Source organism: Equus quagga, chromosome 10, assembly GCF_021613505.1.
Source record: "Equus quagga isolate Etosha38 chromosome 10, UCLA_HA_Equagga_1.0, whole genome shotgun sequence".
Lineage (NCBI taxonomy): Eukaryota > Metazoa > Chordata > Mammalia > Perissodactyla > Equidae > Equus > Equus quagga.
The window spans coordinates 61002471-61025796 of NC_060276.1; the positions used below are offsets into that span (position 1 = coordinate 61002471).

Consider the following 23326-nt stretch of genomic DNA (forward strand, 5'->3'; position numbering starts at 1 on the left):
CTCCTTCTCCTTCTCCTTCTCCTTCTTCTTCTTCTTCTTCTTCTTCTTCTCCTTCTCCCCTAAGCCCCTCAGTACTTAGTTGTATACTCTAGTTGTAGGTCCCTCTAGTTCTGCTATGTGAGACGCCACCTCAGCATGGCTTGATGAGCAGTGTTAGGTCCGCACCCAGGATCTGAACTGGTAAAACCCTGGGCCCCCAAAGTGGAGTGTGAGAACTTCACCACTCGGCCATGGGCCAGCCCCTGATGTTTTTCTGATGATTAGATTTCCACACTCTATGTTTTGGAAGCAAGTCAATAAGTCAATTAAACTTGAATAAAGCTGGAAAAAAAATAAGTCCAGTGCTATAAAGCAAGCTAAGTGCTCTTTTTAAAATTCTTAAGGCACGCTGGGAATCTACAATACGTTCCAGAAAAGTTTGAAAAAACTTAAGGAAGTTTGAGAAAAGTAAGATGGCTGTAATCAGTAACCTCTAAGAGCTTATTCAAAAGTAATATATATCAGTCTTAGTCAAAGTCTTTGTAACTCATAGTCTTTGAGGCTGACTGGGCTGAATTTCTCATAGATTAACTATTATCTGTAAATATGCCTTCAAAAGAAATTTCCTGAATTAAATATCTCATCCATCAAATTATACTGATGGGTGCCCCAAAATGAATTGGAGAAAACTCCATCTATTAGTGTGTTTTATTTATGTTTTAGCCACCTTTTTCAATATCCGATATTTCTGCCACCCTTCAAGTACTGATGAGTGCAGAACATACAATATGCCTATATACATTCCATTTACCTAGGATTTGAGTGCAGAAAGATACTGTTGATGATTAGTGTTTGCACACAGATTCTTGCCGTCCCCAACTAGCAAAGTAAGTCTTTATTCTCCAAAATACTCCTTGGAAATCCTAGAACAAAGTTGATTAGAAGGTACAGCCTCAGAAATCTCCAGAGCCAAACAGAGCACCTCACTGCTAGCACATTCCATGGTAGGGAGATAGCAGCCTCTCTAAGCAAAGCAGAGAAGGATTGAAGCTCAAAGGTTTCACAAGATTTAAAGCTTCTGGGCTTACAGGAGCTATGGGTTCATCCAACAGACAGAGACACTTTGCGGTATCAGAAGGTGCTCAGTATTATTCCCAAATTCATAGGAATTTCAAGTTGTGGCAGTGTTCAGACAAGACTGGGAGACAGATATTGTCTTCTTATTATTCATACCAATTACAATTAACATTTATAGAAAACCAATTAAGTGATAGCAGCTAAAGTAGGCGTTTTACATATGTTATTTAATTTAATATTCATAATAGCCCTGTAAGGTGGATACTATTACCTCTGTTTTACAGATTAGAATACTAAGGCTCAAAGAAGTTAAGTAAATTTACCCCAAGTCACAAAGTAGTGGATGACAGGGCCGGCATTCAAACTTGGATGTCCCTAACTCCAAAGCTTAAGTTTGTTCCACTACATTTCTCTGTCCAGCTTCATGATATTTTTTATGGATTTTTTCTTAAGAGATTTTTATATAACATCAACAACCTATTACAAATTGTGATACCACTTTTCATGTGTTCTTACTATTTAATTTAATTGTAAATTCTACTTACCAGATTATGATTTTGCTTCCATTATCATCCAAATGTGTCTGTACACAATTTAATCAAACTCTACATCATTATAAACAAAAAGTGACTGGAATACCCAATTCCAACCCTAGGATCCTCTACTGCGATGAAAGAATTACTGTTGGACCTCTGCCTAAGTAATATTAGGGGCTAACATTCAATCAAGAATGCAGTTTCTAAGTACACGCTGGGCTTCAAGGCCAACATTTTTACTCTGATAAAAGTAAAAATAAAATAGAGATATTTTTATGGTCTCAAGAAATTTATAAATTATAATTATAGAATTATAAATTCCATACTAAAAGATGAAATAAGTGATGGAATGTAACCCGCTCTTAATTAAAGTCTGGCCTCTTTCTGCTACTGGAAAGTGAGTGGATTAGGGCTGGGCTAAGACGGGAAACAAAGGGACACAGACCCCACTTTAAGGTGTGCTAACAATGAGCTGTAGAATTTTATATGTATCAGGTCCCTCTCTGCATTGCACCAAATGTAATCTCACTCTAAAGTATAATATAATAATTATTATTTATTATGTGCTTCCTATGGGCCAGGAACTATACTAAGCCCTTTACATGTTTATCTTATTTAATTCTCACAATAATCTTACACAGCAACTGCTATTATTTTCATTCCAGATTTACAGATGAAGAAACTAATACTCAAATAGATTAGAAACTTTCTCCAAAGCACACACTTGCTCAAGACCTGTCAGTGTAAAAAGCACCACTTAAACAATAAGTATAATGAATAACAAATAATGCGCCACCAGCTTGTTATCTCATGCTAATTAGGCTGTCTGTCAACTTAATGACGGCTCGTTGAGTGCAGATATGGCTCATAATTCTTTCATATAATTCTTAATTTCAAAGCTTGCCCTAAAGTAAGAGCAAGAAAACCTGTTGATTATGTTAAGGGTTTATACGAGGGCAAATTTTCCTAGATGAGCCCTTCTACCCTTTCCCACGTTGAAGTTCTGTGATAACGAAACAGAAAAACATGTCACAAGCAATAAAAGCCTCCTGGAACTTTAACACCTGGTAAGAAAAAGTTACAGTGAAGAAGCAATGATTCATACAAACTCTATTGCCTTTGCAAAAAAAAAAGAGGTGCATCTCCATTTAAAACCGTCATGTATTTGGACAATTAAAGCGTGAGGTTAAGAACATTCTAAAGTGCTTCCACAAAAGCGTCAGTGACTTGACATAGGTGTTTCCAAGAAATGAGTGCTAAGGGGCAAACAGGGTAACAGGTGCTTTATGCTGTTCTGGCAGCTTTGGGAGTGCCATTAAAGCAAATGCCTTCCTTGAGACAAATCATACTGTTATAATCAAATATCAAAGCTGAAAACTTGTGACAAGTGCTAGTCTAACATATATGGATTTTATGTTCCAAAACATTTCAGACTAAAGTTTGCATCAAGAATTTAAAAGTAAACAAACCATTTCATTCCAGCCTCCAGGTCCCTGCCCTAATCACTATCATTATCAACTCAGTACAGTGAGTTTCTATACAGATTTCAATCCTCTTTAGGAGAAATCTTTCATAATAGAATGAAGGAAATTTGATTGGTATATGAAGAGGTATAAAATTAAGAGGTATAAAATGCTGGTGATTTTAGAATCAGCAAAGATGTTCTCCAACTCACCATCTCTACGAATCAAATTCTGGCAGTAAGGAAACTTAATTACACAAACCACGGGTTTCTCCTAAAGCCACACTTCCTGCAAAATGCTACAGGGCTTCTAATTCCGGTTAGACAGATTCTCCAGGCAGCCTTCCCATATAAGGATAAGCAAAAACACACAAATCCTCCAACAGGCTGACGTAAGATCACAGGGCAGGCATATGAGAACCAAATATGGTAGCTAAATTCTCCAGCTCACAACAGATTTTTTTTTCAAAAAAGGCTGTAACCAACAACTCCAAGCTATCAGTTCTTGAATCACAAGAAAAGTAATAAGCAATTAATTGGTTCTTATTAGTGTTAACTGGATGACAAATATGAGCCAATCTACTGTGTATTACATTAGCTCTGCCTTTTTCTTCTTTTCCTTTTCTACTGCAGGAAAGGTCACTGTGAAATGTGCTGCTAAAGTGGACACATTGAACAACAGAGTGGTGGATTGGAATAAATAAATTAGTCAAAGGTGCCCCTGTACAGAAGGAAATACATATTTCTCAAGTGCCTCATGTGAATAGCTTCTGCCCCAAGGTAAGGAAGGTACTATCCTACACTATTACCAAGAAAAATATCCATGTAAGTGACACCATTTGTTACTAAGGATAAGTCCTGAGGGCATCCTTGTCCTCACTTGAACTCTAGAATAGAACAACACCCTGGGATCTGGTTCATGGCCATAAAGAGAAGATAATTTCCCTTACTTCTCACTACCAAAACCCCATGATTACGAACAGGTAAAATACTGTCTTTCTTTCTTTCCAGTGATCAGAGTTCCAATTAGCATTATCACATGCCTTGTTTTTTTAATTTATTTTTATTTTTATTTTTTGCTAAGGAAGATTAGCCCTGAGCTAACAACTGTTACCAAACTTCCTCTTTTGTTTTGTTTGAGGAAGATTAACCCTGAGCTAACATCTGTGCCAGTCTTCCTCCACTTTATATGTGAGTCGCTGCCATGGCATGACTTAGGAGTGGTGTAGGTCCACGCCCAGGATCTGAATCAGCAAACTTGGGCTGCTGAAGTGGAGCAAGCTGAACTTAACCACTATGCATGGGGCCAGCCCCATGCCTTGGTAATTTTGAAAGCTATTAATTCAGTCAAAGTCAAATAAAATCAGAAGCATTCTGAGAGTGTGCATCAAGAGCCAAGGAAATATTCACTTCTGGATTCCCAGTTTAAGTAAATAATACAAAAGAGAGTATAAATCATGTTCCTTGAAGAGATTATGCAATATTTTGGTGTGTTTTTTTTTTTATTGTTGTTATCATTAATTTATTCGTTTTTTAGTGGTGGGGGATTGAAAATTGCCTGCATATCCAACCATTCGGACTTGGTTAGGTAACAGTGGTGTGATCATTCAAAAGACTGCTATGAGCACACAAGACTAGACAGAAATTCAAACACAATTATTACAACTGCTTAGAGATAGATAGCAGGAGTCAGTACTTAGCACCTTGCTTGGGAAACTAAGTTGTCTTGGGATCACGAGATTATGGGAATCAACCCTGCTAAATTTTTCCAGTTGTGTTATATGGCCTTACATAATTTTTAAAAATATTTCAGTCAATTCACATATATTGAGCTCTTAGTAGACGCAGCACAGTATAGTGGAAAGATCATAGACTATGGAAACTGTGGCTGACACACACTCTCATGTGGCCCCCTATGCCTTGTATAATCCCCACCCCTGGAGTGTGGACAGGACCTGTTACTTGCTTCCAATCAACAGAATATTAAAAAGATGATGGAATGTCACTGTAGTGATGATTTTATGTTATCTAAGCCTTTATCATTCTAGCTGACTCATGCTTGAGTTTCTCTCTCTCCTTTGTTGGCTATGAAGAAGCAAGCTGCCATAAGTACTACATGAGTTGGTAAATGAATTCTATCAACAACCACATGAGCTTGAAATGGATTCTTCCACAGTGGAGCCAGTCCTGACTGACACCTTGATTACAGCCTTGTAGAGGACTCAGCTAAGCTATGCCAGGACTCCTGCCCCACAGACACTGTGATATAATAAATGTGTATTGTTTTAAGCCACTAAATTTATAGTAATTTATTAAGACAGCATAGAAAACTAATACAGAACCTAAATGACTCGAACTTGAATCTCAGATCCTCCACTTACTATCTGTGTGGCTAACCAGGTTGATTAACCTCTCTGAGCTTCATATTCCTCATTTATTACTTGAGAGTAATAACATTCACCTCCAAGAATTGTTGCACAGAAAATTATAGCTAACAGAAGCAATGTGCCTTTCACACTACCTGCCACAAAGTAAGCTAGACTGTAAAGTATAAGATCTCTCATAGCTGGACCCTTGTCTATCTTGTTCATCATTTTATCCAGTGCTTATTATCATATTTGACCCATAGCAGGTGTTCTATAAATAGCTAACAAATGAACAAAAAACGAAAATAAGGAATAGTAGCTACTATTTTAAATATACAGAAGGAACTGTAGTTATACATAATTGAGAGGGAACTTTTGCACTCAAGGTATTAAAAACAATGAATTACACCACAGTGCATCAATTACAATACAGGACAGTTTTTCTGGAGCGTATGATAGTGAGGGTATGCAGATTAGCCAGACTCTGTAATCAAACATAAGAAAATTGTATCAAAATTGCACAATTCAATGTAACCTTTTGAAAAGCTGCTATCAGTATCAACAGAAGCTATACATGAGGATGATAAAGAGATCTTTAAAAAGCAGTGTAGTCGCTAGGTAGTCAATGTAAGGCAAGTGGTTTGTTAAATGCTGGGCTGATGCCTGAGCATTCATAAAGTCTAGTGACTTTCTTCACTCACTTCATGGGGCTCTGGGAAACAAGATAGGCTGTTTAGCACACCCAGCAAATGTTTGACGGACCAGTCAGAGACTGTAAATTTCTCTCTGAGAAACCTTAGAAAGATGCAATTATTTATTGCATTGCAGCAAAATTCCAGAAGTGTGCTCAGAAAAAGTGTCGAGCAAAGTAAGAAATTTTATTCTGATAACAGCCCATAAAAAGGTGCTTTTGATGTAAGAGAGTCCAATAGAAAGTTGACTGGCAGTTAAATATTGTTAAGCAATATATTTCTTAAGCCCTAGAGTCAATTTCCTGCCATATTGTAAAATTGCTCTTTTTCCTAGATTGGCTACTTTATCTACTAAACTGCTCCAAATGCAAAAGAATTACCAACACCAACTGATACATAAATCAGAAGCAGTAGAAACAATTCCAAAGTTAAGTCAATTTGAACCACAATCACTATACTCACAACAACCAGCTAGTTTTCACTGAAAAAAATCCACCAACATTTGTTTCTGTGAAAAAGGGGAACCCAAAAGTGGCGTGAAACAATGATTAAATAAGTCACTGACTTAATCTCTGAAAGTTCCCCAAATCATTCTATGAGGAAGATCAATAATGCTCACACATACAAAGACACATCCACATTCTCAGAAGTGTAGTTCCTAATGACTCTAGGTTGAAAGAAAATTATTTCTCCACTTCCTTTTATTTTTCAAAGGGAAAAGAAGCTATTTTGCAAATGTCCTACTGCATTTTCATCCCAATAAAATATCTCTTTGCTAGGACGAAATTCTCTCTCAGTACAACAAAAATATTTTAAGGCAATGGTTTTTCAAATTCAAGAGTGGTATGGTGGCAAAAGAAAGAAGGGGAACAAAACATAAAGAATGATTCAGGGAGGTTTGACCTATTGCTAACGGCATCACTCAAGCAGGGAGAGAATCACAACCTAACACCCACCATGAGGCAAACCATCAAATGCAGGAAAGAAACATTATTCTTTTACTTTTTGATCAAATTCATAGAAATGGCACAAAATGCCCCAATTCAACTCACTTAAATTCAATTTGTTTACTCTTTAAAATTACTATTCTAGCAAATGCATAATAACAGGAGATATCAAATCTTTGTACACATTATCTAACTAGGTAATTTTCACAAATAATTCTGTCAGATTTTTAGATCATGGGTCATCTTTCCACACAATGAAACTTTGTCTAACTAAATAGCATGCTTTATTAATGTCATATAATGAGACAAATAGGCATGGCTTTATTTTTTTTTAAACACTGAAAACAAACACAGTCACCCAATTTAAAGCTAATCCTTAGTACAGCCTATTCAAGGTAAAAGATTTTAAGTGGTCTTACACATGTGATGATTGCAATTTTTTGCTTTTTTAAGGATTTGCAAGAATCTCCACAAGGAAATGTATATTACTAAAAGTTGTTTACATGAATGCTTCTTCAATCTTGTATAGGCTTAGACGGTAGATAATTCTTGGTCCAGTTACCTTCACACACAAAAAAAACTGCATGTCCCTAGTCACTCTCTCTAGACACTTCTGGGAAAATAACTGCTAATCACATCCAGCTGATGGCAGGTCTATAAGCATAATCTTTATACCTAAAGGGCTGCCCATGACTTCAGAAAATAAAAATAAAAACAAAAAAACAAATACTGCTTTTTCAGACTACCTTAGCTGTGGAACTGATATTTTTCCTCTATAGTTGGTGAGGTGATAATATTTCATTGCAAAGGAAATTAAACTCTTTCAAGGGAGCATGGCAACTTAGAGAATTCTGTATCCTGGCCAAAACAAATTCACCTGCCAGAGGAAAAAGAACTAGTTTGAAGCCTTAGCTGAGCAGTGGGCCCCAGATGAACATTCCAGAGAACAATATGAATGTACTCCCAGACTCAAGCCAATAAAGCATGTTCCAAACTGTCCAGATGAGAACTGCCATGTATTAGCTAATTAGTTAAATAAAACCAGGATCAAATGGTCCAAGAAGTTAACCAACTAGTAAACTAAGGTTGCTAAAACAAAAGAGGCCTGGATCATGTAGTTCTGTGGGCTCATCAGTGAGTTTCTGTGTAATTTAATTACCACCAATGCTAATTTGGACTACGACCGTCAAGAACAACATGTCCAGCAATAAGAACTACTCTCAAGAATGGTGAAAGATCTGATATTTCTACCCTACTTGCAAGCTAACAAGTAAACCTGCCACAGTTCTAAGGATGGTGGCAGAAAACATGAGACTTCTGGGTCACAGGAACAGCAGTAGCCAGAGTATCAACATTTTCTTGTACCTGTTGCCTGATCCTCAATTCCTATAGGGTGATAGAGGAGGCCAGGTTAGGGAACTTGGATCTTTTATACTAAGCAATAAGCAAATCTTCCCTTTCCTTCAGAGAGAGACACTATCTCCTCTTTTAAGGTTGGCTGTATCTTTGAAAAAACAACACAAAACAAAGGTAGTCAGTGCCTCTGCTCACAAGGCATGCACAAACGCAAGAGACCAACAGAGAATTGTCTGCCAATATCGACCATTTACAACTTATTTGGCTCTTATAGAGTTCTCAGTTCTTGTCTTACAGGTGTCTGAAGGGGAAGCAAATCTGAAAATCAATTGTAGTTTTAGGCGATGAAAGCCTGTAACTTCACCACCTGGTAGAACAAAAATTTGTGGGAGTTAACTTACACAGCAATTCAACTGAAAACAGAAATCATAGATTCTTCAAGAATCCATCAAGCCAGACTGAACTGTTCTAGCTCCAGAGATAACACATTCATTCAGCAGTCCCTCATAAGGTGGGTTGCTTATTTGTAAAATCAATTGTTGTGATCAACCTTACATCTTTAACTTCTTTCACTCTAAAACTAAATATCCATATGTGTGCCAAAAGACAAAAAGTCAATCATGACCTCATTTTAAAGTCTAGACAGACTGCAAAGCATTTATTCTCTCTATAAATATGCTTTTGCCTTAAGGATTATGATCCTGATTCAGGAAATGATTTGTTAAAAATAAATCTAATACTAGTTAAATTTAAAAAATAAACCTGGCAGTTATCACTACAGAATCCTCATTGAAAGTAAAGTATATGAAAGGACTTTAATGTCTGGTGTTACTACCAAAATGTTATGTAAGCAAAATTGCTTTTTAATTTTGTTTTGACTTTAATCAATATTAGAAGTAAGCATGTCATATCGAATAAAATTGCAGAAATTAAAATACTCATTTTACCTTATGATTTTTAAAAGTGTTGCACTGCTTATTGCAAATGTGGCCAATACCTGTGTAGGATCCAAGGAAAGTTCATATACTGAAAGCTGAGGCTCAATTATAAGCCAGTTTCCATGGTGAGCCAATAAAATATAGTCTCTTTGTTAAGATTCATATGCTCAAGGGGAATGAATTGTTTTAAGGCATCACCTAGTGATCTGACAGTAGATAATTTATTGAAATATATCTGATTGCCCTGAGCATCAGATTCACTCAGACTATAGCAAATAATCATAGGTATAATTAACAGCAAACAGGTGCTGAATCCATGCCTAACATGGCCTTTTTAAAATTTGAATGTTACTGATTAACTCTGTGCAATCTATCAAAGCAATAATATTTCATAAAGTCTGTTTCTTGATTGGTAGATATGCAGTTTCTTTATACATTTATGAATCTTTTAAAAGCTCTACATGATAAATATTTCTTTTTTTTTTCTTTTGAGGAAGATTAGCACTGAGCTAACATCCTCTGCCAATCCTCCTCTTTTTGCTGAGGAAAATTGTCCCTGAGCTAACATCTGTGCCCACCTTCCTCTACTTTATATGTGGAACACCTGTCACAGCATCGCTTGATAAGCTGTGCATAAGTCCATGCCCAGGATCTGAACTGGCAACCCCAGGCTGCCAAAGTGGAGTGGGTGAACTTAACCATTGTGCCACTGGGCTGGCCCCAGTATTTCTTAATGATTCTTCTTCATAGAATCCTGCAACTTTTTAACATTAGGTCTGAGACACACAAACACTTCAGTGACTAGTTTTGCAGGGGAACAGGGAAAAATCACTAAATAATCCCAGCCTTCCAGAATGTGTGGAATTCCATTTTTCTTGGTGTAAAGACAAGTAGAACTGTTGAAAAATAGTTTAAAGAGATTTGCTGCTATACTCTACTTAATTAAAAAAAATCTTTTAAAAAATTAACATCTTTTTCTTCAGTTCATGTTTATATAAAATATCCTGGCAATGAAATCTTCCCCCGCGCCCGTCCTCAAATCCTGTAGATTAGTTCTTGTTCCATAGCCTAGCTCTTCTGGGAGCATAAAGGGAGAAAACACTGTTTTAAAAATGTTTAAAATTTAGTAGGATACTAAATTCAATTTGTCACACTTTAGAAGAATACTTGTGATAGTTATACATTTTTAAATACTTATGTTATGTGCTAAATATTACACCAAGCACTTTACACGCATTATTTCACTTTAATAGATGAGAAAACAGTTCTTACAACAGTTAACCTTGCCCAAGAAGACACAGCTAGAAAATCGTAGAACAGAGATTCAAAGTAAGCAGCTTGACTCCAGCTGCTTGAGTTCATGATCTTCACCACATTATACAAATGGAAGTTAAGTAATTAAGTAAGCTATAAATAAGGAAATAATACTAGTAATTTTTTAAATAACTAGGAAATTTTTCATTCTAAGGATTTAAAAGGGGGAAGCCAACTAGTCAAGCCAATGGAAACATCAATGGCTTTAAACTAATCAAAGGAAAACTACAGAATTAAAATATAAAATTACTTTAAGACAAAAGAAACATACTTTAAGCAGTTATTTACATTTTAATACATGGTTTTACCTAATACATTTTCCTAGCATTCATTTCTTTTCAAGTCTAGAACTGAAATTAAAAATGGATTCAAAATGCTATTTCATAGTATCCATTAAAAAGCAAGCAATAATCATACAGTTTATTAGGTTGCCCAACTTAGCTTATAATACTTAGGAGAGCGCTAGCTGTTCTTTGCTTTGAGAAAGTCTTAGGAAATTTCTTTAATTATACAGTATTCATTTAAAACCAGTAGGCTTTTTTTTTTTAAATACCAGATATTTAGATTAGCATCTATGGTATAACTTAAAACTGTATTTTTTTTCCTACTCTCTACCAGATGGCATGTTATCGAATATATTCTCCTTGAGGCTGTGCTGAACACATTCATTTCCTAAATAAACACACAGCTGCTGAACAGCTCAGAGAACAATTCTCATCACAACTTCTGGTCAGTATGATCTGTGGGCTTCATCTACATGAAGGTATGATTAGTGAAGATCTGGAAATTCTGGTCTTTCTTATCCCACCGCTATATGGCCAGTTTAAACAAAAGTTAAGGCTGGAATATTTCTTGTAACTACTACATGTGCAGACACAGATGGAATTTATTTGTAATGTTAAAATTTTCCACTGAAAAGGCAGCTGCAATTATTTTGCCCTTTTCTATCAAGATGTCTGGTATATTGGAGTAATTTTTTGTTCTAGCTTAGCACAGAGTAGGGACCTCACCAAACCCTCCCTCATGGCTGAGAATTTGTTTCCATAGAATGGTCTGGTCTGAAAAGAAAATGTGCATGGTTTCTGTTTATTCAATGGGGCAGCAAGACAGAATGAACTATCAAGCTCCTCCATCAAGCATAGGGAAGGGACACATTTCGATACATTCAACACATGCCTAATTCCAATAAATTTATCAGAATACAATTGGAAAAAAGCATGCCTCATGCTTGTTTGTGAACACCATTTAGTGAGGAAATAAAAGCTTATACTAAGGTCTAAATTATGCATTTTTAATGTACATATGGTTCTCCTTATGAAGAGCTACAATTTGGCCCTAAAAATTTGTTCTTTAAAGGAGAAAAAAGTATTTGAAGTTGGTAGACTTTATATAAATTAGGCTACTGCATACCAATGCATGCATACATTCACCAACCATACTAAATAATTTATTTTAAAGAAGGAGGAGAAAGAAAGAGAGGAGGAGGAGGAAGTACAACACTAAACGAGTTATAGAAGGTATTATGCCTTAGATTAAGAAGGGAAATAATCACAAATCTGTAATTCTAAAATATGGAGGCCTGAATGCCACTCAGAAGATTGAGTTAAAAAAAAGTTAAAACCTCCACTATATTAAAAATATTTTAAATTTATTTTTAATTATACACCGTGAAATTCACTCTTTTGATGTACATTTCTATAAGTTTTGACAAATGCACAGAGTCATGTAACTACCAACACAATCAGAACAGTTCCCTTACTCTTGAGCTATCCTTTTGTAGCATTAATTTTTATAATTAAAATTTCAGTTCACAAATATTCTTCTTAACAACTATTGCATAGCTACTTGCTGGTTTCTTTCAACCCTTTTGCTGAATATAAGAATTCAGCTTTTTCACACAAATGGATAAGGGTGTGTATGACAGGTCAGCAAGCATTTATAAAGTGCGTGTTCTGCACCCAACATTGCACTAAATGCTGTGGGGACTACAAAAGAATATAAAAATACTACATAGGAAAGGAAGATCATAGGCATATGAAACTTAGTAATATGAGACTTTATATAATGGAATGTTTAATGGTGAGCTTCACATTATGAAAGGGATTCTTAACTTAGGATTTATGAGTCCCCTAAAATGTGTATTTGCATGTCTTTGGGAAAAAGCTCAAGAGCTTTCATCAGATTATCAGGCTGACTAGAGTGAAAGGTTTATAGGTGTTTTAGAAAGGAAATTAAGAATGGAGAGGTAGGGTGGAAATAATTGCTGGTAAATCTTGTAATACAATAAACAACAGAAACACTTAACCTTCACATAGGACTTTAAGTTTTCGCATCCACTTCTTTCATTTGAACCAAGAAGCATTTGGAGAAGGTGCTCAGGTAATGAAATGAGACGAGGGAAACAAAGTTTAAGGAAAATCAGTAGAGCAGTAAGTAGTACATAGGATGGGTTGAAAACAGACTATAGGTAAGAAACTACTGTTTAGGTCTAAAGGGACAAGGGTCAATTAGAAGGTGTAAGCTATAAAAGCACAGAGGAAACAGAGAATCTAAAAGACATTACTAAAAGAGAAATTGATAGGATTCGCTGATGGATTGGTTGGGAAAGATTAAGGATTAGGATTTATTTAATCAATCATTCATTTAACAAGTATTTATCGAGCTGAGTCTATTAGGTTCCTGGCACTTGTTCCAGATGTCAGAGAAAGAGTGATAAACAAGACAGACAAGGAAGGTCCCTGTCCTTACAGAGTTTATAATCTAATGAAGGGAAGCAGACAATAAATAGGAAAACAAATTAATAGACAAAATAATTTCAGATAGTGATTAACTGATAAGTGTTATTAGTTATCAAAGTATCAGTATATATGAAAGATGACTTCCAAGACACAAAGTGGACAAGTGCAAGGGAATTAAATATGTGCTAATTAATGGACTAGACTTTTAAAATAACTCATGTCATTTAATGAAAAGATGATACTGCCAACGACACGGGACCACTGGCAAAAACAGGACACTGTGAAGGTAGATCTTCTATATGTATGTGTGTTGTCCATGTGTGGGGGGGTATATCTAAGAAGGAAAGGATGGTTAGAGAAAGGGCAAGGAGTAAAGATAATAACTTAAGTTTTAAATAAATTGAGCTAGAAGTCCTCTATTTTAGGGAGAAATCAACCTATGGGTATGATAGGAGAAGGTACTATCTGAACAAAAAAAACTACCTTGTCACAGCAAAACAAGATGGTATATTCAGTAAATGCTATCTTTACAAATAAAGAGGTTTTAGTTTAAAATAAACATATAATGGCTATTTACAGTTAAGTAAGGAACAATTGGGAAATTAGCGCACTGTGCTTCTCTTTTGCTTTCTACTTCCACAATTAATATAGTTGATATAAGTGTTTCTGCCTTTATAGAGCTCTTACCACATAAAAGCAAGCTTGCTAATCCTACTAGCCCGTGTGGAAAAAAAACTCTGAAAAAATAAATACACACATTTACATACAAGTCTTGTTATCCCTACTAGATTACAATCTCCTCAAAGGCAGATTTCACACCTGATTTATGTTTGTGTCTCCAGAATACCAAATGGATTGCCTTATACATTGTAGATACTCAATAAATATTTTTAAGCAAAGATCCTTTCAAGAGAGAAGAGCTTATTTAAACCACAATGCATCACTTGAATGCTTCTCCTCTCATGAGAATACTAGTTGGATTTATTCTATTGGCACTGTAACCACTGTAAAATGAGTTAGTAGCAGTATTTTCATCTTTCATTCAAAGCCTGTTTCAGTCCAATTCTAAATAAGAGAAGTAATTCAAGAAAAGCAGAGTATATGGGGGCCTAAGAACTAAGCCAGAAAAGAGGCAGGCAAACGGGTGAAGTAGGTGAAAACGCTTTGCTGGCAACTCTGACTCCTCTCAGGTTTTTATCCTCCTCTCTCCAAGTCCTAAGATGTCTTCTGTTTGTGAACAGTAAAGAATCTTTCTTAAAGCTGATAAGCAAATTTTGATGCATAAGCCACTAGAAGATCTATTTAGAATTGGTTAAAGTTCAAAGATGACTATATATATAGTGTGTGTACATATATATAGAGAGAGAGTGTGTGTGTATCACACACATACACAATTGTTTTTTGCTCTCTGCCTGCCTAGTTTGAGAAGGTAAACAATTCAAAGATGAAAAATACACCTTGCGGCAACAAGCATGAAATTATATGCTGCATATGGGCATAAGATCCCAAGGTTCATAAAAGATGAGGCTCAGTTAACGTTTTCATGGAAATGTGCACTCTTGATCAATATTTTAAAATTAGGTAGTGTCACACTATTTAACTACCACCTTACAACTGATAGGCAGAGATGACTACATGAACATAGTCCCAAATAAACATGACTTGTCCAGTCCTATAATTTACAAGTATTCTTCCACCACTCCTTTTTCTTGGCTTCTTTTCCCACTTTTTTTTGATTTGTGTTTCATAAAGAGTTGTGAGGATCTGCATAGAAAAGCCATGTTAGAAAATAGAAAAGGCATGTTAGATACAAGGATTTTAGAAGTCAGGATGGGAAACCAATCTTTGGCAGACAAAAAGGACTCAATAAAAACGGGACCAAATGGGGGCTGGCCCCGTGGCCGAGTGGTTAAGCTCGCGCGCTCCGCTGCAGGTGGCCCAGTGTTGCCTTGGTTCGAATCCTGGGCGCGGACATGGTACTGCTCATCAAACCACGCTGAGGCAGCGTCCCACATGCCACAACTAGAAGGACCCACAACAAAGAATATACAACTATGTACTGGGGTGCTTTGGGGAGATAAAGGGAAAAATAAAAAAATCTTAAAAAAAAAAACAGGACCAAATGAATTAATACATATAAAGTGCTTAAAACAATGTCTGGCACATAGTACGCATTCAGTTAATGTTAGTTGCTGTTATTACTGATGTTATTATTACTTCCATAGGTGAAGGAGGCAGTATTGGTGTATTGGCAATAACACTGGACTTTGAGTCAGAAAACTTGCTTCAAAATTTGTCAATTTTACCTAATGAGTATGTGATGGTAAGCAAGTCACTTAAATTTTCTGGGCCTCAGTTTCCTAATGTCCAAAACAGGGACATGAGTACTTATGCTCACAGGTTATTACGAGTATTAATGTGAATATATGAGAATATATGTGAAAGAACATTGGAAATGTAAAAGAAATAAGAATTTATTTATTTTTTTAAAGATTGGCACCTGAGATAACATCTGTTGCCAATCTTCTTTTTTTCTTCTTCTTCTTCTTTTCCCCAAAGCCCCCCAGCACATAGTTGTATATCCTAGTTGTAAGTCATTCTAGTTCTTCTATGTGGGATGCTGCCACAGCAATGGCTTGATGAGTGGTGCTATGTCTGTGCCCAGGATCCCAACTGGCAAAACCCTGGGCCGCCGAAGCAGGGTGCATGAACATAACCACTCAGCTCCTGGGCGGCCCCACAAATAAGAATTAAATTCAATGAAATCACTTGACTTTTCTCTCATTACCATACTCCTCACTTGATTCTTTCTAATCCCCATAGTCCCAAGCCTCCAAGCTGTGTCTGCATTCTTACTTGGGGTTCCCTTATACTTCAAAGTCATATCAGGACTTCTTTGCACTATTATTGTATTTTCTCTGTCTCTCTTACACACACACATACACACATACACCACAAAACAAACTAGGCTTCAGGTCAGTTTCTTTCCCTTTCCCCTAGAATCCTATGTATTCTATCTCATTTGAGCCCCTGGACTAATACTAATTCCAAACATTGCCACTTCTTCTAGAAAGTCAATATTCATTCTCCAAATTATGTAGTTTTCAGCCCTTTTAGAAAGATCTGGTTTGGTCATCCCAGGTCCTCAGCTCCATAGCCCTAGTTACATATATCTATTCAATGCTTTTTGATGCTGCAGCTATTATTCAAAATGCAGATTCTTGAGTCACATTCCCATAGATCCTAATTCAATAAGTTTACAGCATCCATGAATGAAATTCTGAGCAAGCATCCTGTGAGATTTCTGAAGCAAGTGGTTCCCATACCACACCGTGAGAAACAATGAAATGTTTATAGAAGACTTAACATTGAGTTGACTGGCAGCCATGTCAGGACGAATGGTTGAGAATGAGAAGCAAACAAGTAAAAAGTAGTTGTCAGCTAGAAAACTGTAGAAATTCAGTGAGGAGCAGTCAAGTGATAACACCCCAATGGTCTCAGGGAAAGAGATGGCTGGTTACACAACTACTTAAGTGAGTTTGTGCAGTTGGTGGTTATATAATAACAAGGAGAAAAGAAGGGAGAGAGGAAGCTAAGAGTAGAGATGGCAGTGACACCTGAGGATAGAAGCCATGGATACAGTTAATAAGTGGCAAAATAGGGATTTGAACCCAGATCAACCTGGTTTTGCTATACTAGTGGATTTTCAAACCTTAGTGTGACTTGGAATATAATTCAGGAGGTCTAAACCTTGGCCCAGGAATCTGCATTAAAAAGCACCCTCTAGGTGCAGGTGGGCAGTCTGTAAATCATAGGTGAGAAACAATGAACTATTGCTTCTCACTGCTTGCGTAAGGCACTATTTCTCTCCCTCTTCCTATTTCCATGTCAGCCTTTCAGAGATACCCAACTACCTAGCAAGCCCCAAACTCCCTGACCACTTTCCTCTTTTCCCCATCCTTCCAAGCTCTGGGATCTTACAATAAGAGACTCCTTTAAACTTCCCAAAAGATAAGGGCAACTACCTTTCTGAGATAGCTTGGTAGTGGTCTCTGCCAAGCATACTTGATCCTAAACCATTAAACTCATAAACACATTTTCTTTGCTAAAGTTAAACATCATCATCATCATAATGATAGCCTTATATTTTATCAAGTGTGCACTATGTGCTAGGCAGTGTGACGCATTCTTTCTTGATCACATTCTTTCTTAATCTTTAGAAGAAATCTGTAAGGTTGATATTATCTTTATTATTTATATTTATTATGACAGATAAAGAAACAGAGTCTCTGAGAGGGAAAATTTAAGTAATCTACTCAAGACAACTACCAGTAAATGGTGGTTTAAACCACTACATGGGATTTGAACTCATGCAACCTAAATCCAAAGTCTGTACTCTTAATTGCTCAGTTCTACATCCTGTGGAAACCCAGATGTTTCATGACTACTTATCAGCTCATAAATATCTGCAACAACTACCAGCATGAGTCAAAGACAATGCCACAAAAATTTTAAAGGCAGGGGAAAAGGACATAGTCTAGAGTCCAGAATTATAAACCATTATGATATTAGAATATGTCTGGTAACCCTCTATTACCAAGCTTATAAAGTCATGATCAAGTATTTATGTGACTCAAGATCCAGAGAGGTTTAATGATTTTAGAAGGAGACAGAGTTGGAAAAAAAATAATAATTCCAGATGAGTCTCATCTAAGAACTTTGGAATTTCTGTAAGATCTATTGCTATGTTAAATATCATATATCCTGTCACAACAGAAGAAAGTTTTTCCATGTTATAAGATAAAAATTCAATGGAGAACATTTTGCTGTAACATAAATCATAAAACAACATAATAAACAATCACATCTACTGGCTATATTTAGATGCAAAATAATCAGAACAACATTGGAAGAAAAGAATCATTAAAATTTTAATAAGGAAAAGTTGCACTGAACTATTCATAAATGCCACTTTGTAAAATTCATCAAAGATGACTAAAAAGAAAGTGAGGAAAATCATTTCCTCATGCACAATGCACAACTGATTTTATAATGTTTGCTTTGTTATTTTTAGCAAGTGAGTAAGTTAAGGTATTTCTGCTTTAGTGCAACCTACTTGAAGTGGGAACCTACTTCTTTACATGTAATTCGAGGAATTTAGAAAGGGCTAACCAAGGGACCACGTATGTTTTTATGACTTGCTTCAGATGACCTGTGAAAAATAAATTATTCTGGACCATGGAAAGAGCCTAGGCAGTAGAGTTAAATATTAATAGTAAAGTCAACCAAAGACAGAATAATCTGTTGAACCATGGTCTAGAAACAACACAAGCTTTCTCAAAAGGATCTTCAAAAACATTGAGGTAATTAAGATGGGCCTGCCAAATGAGGAAGTACAAAAGCAAACAACTGCTAGAATTTCCGTGTACTCCAGCCTTACCAATTCAAATTCACACTTATTTTACCAGCATTAACATTAGCTAACTTCTGCCTTTCTTATAAGAATAAGGATAATGTAAAATCCTGGGTATAGATCCTGGCTGTGCAAATTTACTGGCTATAAGACCTCAGTTGAATTATTCAAATACTTTGAGACTCAGTTTTCTTATATATAAAATGGGCATAATATACCTACTTCATAGAGATGTAAGGACTAAATGAGAGGAGGAATGTAAAGTGCCTGGCTTTGAACCTGGCATTCCAAAAGCACTCAATAATAGAAAGTCTTTCCACACCCATTTCCTCCTTTTTTCCTACTTATTCTTCAAACTTAAGTCAAAGTCCTGCCTTCCCCAGAATATATTCTAGGCACACTGATTTTCCTCATAGCCGCATTCCTATAGCAGTAGCTTCTGATCTGTGGTCCAGACATCACTGTGGAGAGGGGTAGTGAGGAGGAAGAAACAGAGTTATTGTAAAGGGCCTACAAAGCTCTAAGTACACAAAGCATTTGCTAGAGACTGAAAGAGTAAGTCCTGCACTAAAACATACAACTCGGTTTTCCAACATGTATAAATAATGTTGTGTAAATTAAAATACAAATTCATTTCAAAGTGTTATCAAATTCATGGTAGCTCTTTGTTATTTTCTTAATCAATAGATAGTAAAACTTCAACTACTATTATGGTAGATTTCCATATGTATACTTTGAAAAGCTAGATCCCACTAGCACAAGTGGTTCTATAGTTGTACGATGTTCTCCAGTTGTTTCAAGCAGGCCTGGATTGGGGTGATGGAAGTGAGGCACTGACCTTGAGTGAAAATTTAAGGGGCACCGAAAAGCTCAGTAATCAAGATAAATAATACTAAATTTTTCTAATAAAAATCTTAATGCAAAAAATATATGCTGAACAAAATATCAAAATTTTAAATGAAGACGATTCAACAGGGCCACGATTATGGTGAGGTGAGTGAAGTGAGTCAGACAAATGCAGGGCAGATCCTGGTTCACAAACATATTGAGGTTTTGACCCTGTTTGTCTAAAGAAGAAGGAAAGACTTGGTCACTATTTCACAATATGAGAAGTGTTCATTAAAATGTTCAGCTGGATCTCTGAAAGAGTAAACTAATCCATGCCATGAGTGCTTTCATAAAGAAAAAGTTGCCTTTGGCATGCAAAAACTAGAGCAAGCCCAAGAAAGAAAGAGAAGGCTTAAGAAGAGAGAGAGATGGGTATGCACAACTAAAGTCTGAATTAAGTAATAAGAAGGACAGTTCTGGGAGAGTATCAATTAAGCAGTAAAAGTCTAGCTGTTCAAAATGGCTGACAGCAAGTGTACATTTATTTTCCAGAGGGCAGGAGACATCATCTTCTTTATCGTCATTATCATCATCACTACTATCTATTGAATACTTACTGTGTGCCAAGCACTACAATGAGAGCTTCATCTTGTTTAGTCATCACAATGACTCTGTGATGTATATGGACTCCTATTACCCCAATTGCATTAACTGAGTTTTGGAGGGAATTAAATGACTTGTATACAGTGCCGTACCTAGTAAAGGATTTTAGGTACAGTATGAAGTAATCTAGGTATACCTGTAATAATAACAAAAACAACAATAATATCAAATAACATTGAAAAGTTACTGTTTTAAGCACTGTGCTAAGCATATTATCTCATTTATACTTTATAACAGCCAAGTAAAGTAGGTATTATCATCTCTGTTTTTTTACTGAGGCTTAGAGAGGTATGTGTGTGTGTCTAGATAATACTATATATATATAAATACATTTCTAGGCCCAAGATACACAGTATATCCAGTCAGCCATTCAAGAAACATCAAGCCAACTTGGGGCCTTCTCACCCCAAACAAGGCTGACTATGTGGCCCAAACTGATTAGGTATTTTCTATTTTTCTCTACCTTGTTCTTTAGCCCATAAAAACTTCTTTCCTTCAGCCCCATTTTGCAGTTCTCCAAATGGAGACTCTCTGCTTCATGAAGTGTTAAATAAGGTTTGTTTGTATCACCTCAATTGTTTTCTTTAAACATTTTTAATTATTTATATATATATATATATACACACACACACATATAATATGTGAACATACATAGATATTTAGCATCTACTACATGCCAGGTATTATGCAAAGTACCACACACATTATCTCATTTAATTTCATTTGCTAGTGCACAGAGAATATTGCTACTGCAGCCCTGTACCCAAAGCTGCCACTTTTACAACTTGGGTCTTCCAACAGCTCAGTCTTTATCTGAGTTCCATAAACTATAAGGCTCTGAAAGACTCTCCTAGGGACATTATTGCTATAACCTATGGAAGCTTCTAAAGGTTACAAAACCAGAGCCAAAGATTCTTGGAATTTAATTGGAAAATATTCACATTTTAATTTCAAAATAAACTGACCAGCACGGTTGTGTGGTTTTTCTGAAAACACTTATGTGTTATTTTTCTACACCAATAACCAATTCTCCAGATCTCTGACATCAACTGGTGTCTGACAACACAATACAATTCTGACACTACCTGGAGTTAGATGGGATCCCATAAATTAGAGGGCTCAGTCCTACAAGACTGCCCTCAATTCAGATGCCAGACACAAGTGGGGTTCCCAGGTGACCCACACTTCTACATGGCCAACTACTAGTTTAAGGGTTCCCACAATCCTCCCTCAGGATCAATCATTCACTTACTATTACAGTTTATTATAAAAGATACAAATGAGCAGCCAGATGAATAGACACATAGGGCAAGGTTTGGAAGGGTCCCAAGCACAGGAGCCTCTGTCCTTGTACAGTCAGGGTGCACCACTCTCTTGGAACGTGGATATATTCGTCAACTTGGAAGCTCCCTAACCCTGTCATTTAGGGGTTTTTATGGAGGTTTCATTATGTAAGCATGACTGATTAAATCATTGATCATTGATGACAGAACTCAATCTCCAGCCCTTCTCCTCTTCCCCAGAGGTTGGAGGGTGGGGCTGAAAGTTCCAACCCTCTAATCATTTGGTTGGTTCTTCTGGAGAGCAACTTTCATCCTGAAGCTATCTAGAGGTCCCACTCTGCCAAGAGCCACTTCATTAGCATGAACTCAGGTGTGGTTGAAAGGGGTTCAGTATGAACAACAAAAGGCACTCCTATCACTCAGGAAACTCCAATGGTGTTAGGAATTCTGTGCCAGGAACCAGAGACAAAGACCAAATATGTATTTTTTTTAATATTCCATAATGGTATTTTAAAATTTAAATAAGTCATTTTGAAAACTATTAGCACACATTAATTTTGCACAAATTGGATATTCTGTTTTGAACTTAACTATATTTAAATTTTCAGCAAATTTTGACTACTTCATCACAAAATTGATGACACAATCACCATTTAACAGATATCAATTCAGTTAAATTAACAACTGCTAGCAGTTGGTAAGAGTTAGGAATGCCCCCTTCAAGCCATCTGCAGCAACAAGTCAACTGCCTTCCAGCAGAGGACAAAGTCCTAAAATACAGTTCACCACTTTGTTTAGACCTCAGTTTCAGATGGAAATGATTAAAAAAAAAAGTGTCCAAAGCTATAACCTAAATTCCTCTATTCTAAAAATGACAAACGACAGACACTGATACCTTCAAAGGCTTACAATATATACAAAATAAATTGAACTCTGTTCATTTTAAAAAAAAGCCTAATGACAATGTGCTTCACAGCTGATTTAAATAATAAAAAGAGGAGTGATGAGTATTGCTTGACTTCAAATTCACAAATGGAACTTAATCTGCAAGTGCATCTTTTTGGATACATGTCTGGTAAAATGTTTCATTCTTGTTGGCAGAAAACTATTTTCCTGAAAGAGTGAGTGAACAATGTTTGTGTTCACAATCCTTTACTAAAATAATATTTAAACCTACTTCTGCATGGACATTTTTCAAGGGCAATCCAACATGTTTTTTCTGGCTTCTCTCCCTGAAGAGCCACAGACCACCAACTAGTGAAAATATTTGCCTTACTTCAACGTATCAACACACTGTTCTAAAGAACACTGACCTGGGAGTCAGGTGACCTGGAATCTAGTCCCTGAGCTACAGCTCTTTATATATATCATGAGGGATTTGAAATAGCTCATTTCTAAGGACACTTCTTACTCTGGCATGCTGTTTTCCATGAAGTCTTCCACTTTAACAGCCAGATAAACCAGACAGGACAACCGGTGTGCAATTCTCCCTGAATCTCTAGCTCCTCTAGAAACTAGTTGGAAAAGTAAGCCCTTGCTTTACCTGAAGAGTGTTCTGTAAAGAAGTACACCTTCTAGTGACGACTTTCTCAGTAAAAAGAGTTCTCTACTTAGTTTACACTAATGAAATTTTTGAAGTTACAAGTACAAACAACTAAAACTCTTCAACCTACTGTGACCTAATTAGGAACTCCAAGGGACCAATAATCTCATTTTGGGGAAAGTAACTACAGA

General features: G+C 36.3%; 1 protein-coding gene across 2 annotated transcripts in view; it reads right to left on the reverse strand.

The window, feature by feature from the left end:
• Positions 1-23326, reverse strand: part of SH3BGRL (SH3 domain binding glutamate rich protein like) — a 62972-nt gene that overhangs the window by 17691 nt on the left and 21955 nt on the right. The window contains exon 1 of one of the 2 annotated variants that reach the window (XM_046673963.1): positions 3268-3340. The exons of the other annotated variant lie outside the window; for it this stretch is intronic. Coding sequence (XP_046529919.1) covers positions 3268-3270 — 3 coding nt within the window. The 5' untranslated portion in view covers positions 3271-3340. Of the gene's footprint in view, positions 1-3267; positions 3341-23326 lie in introns of those variants that run through there. 2 annotated transcript variants of the gene reach the window in all.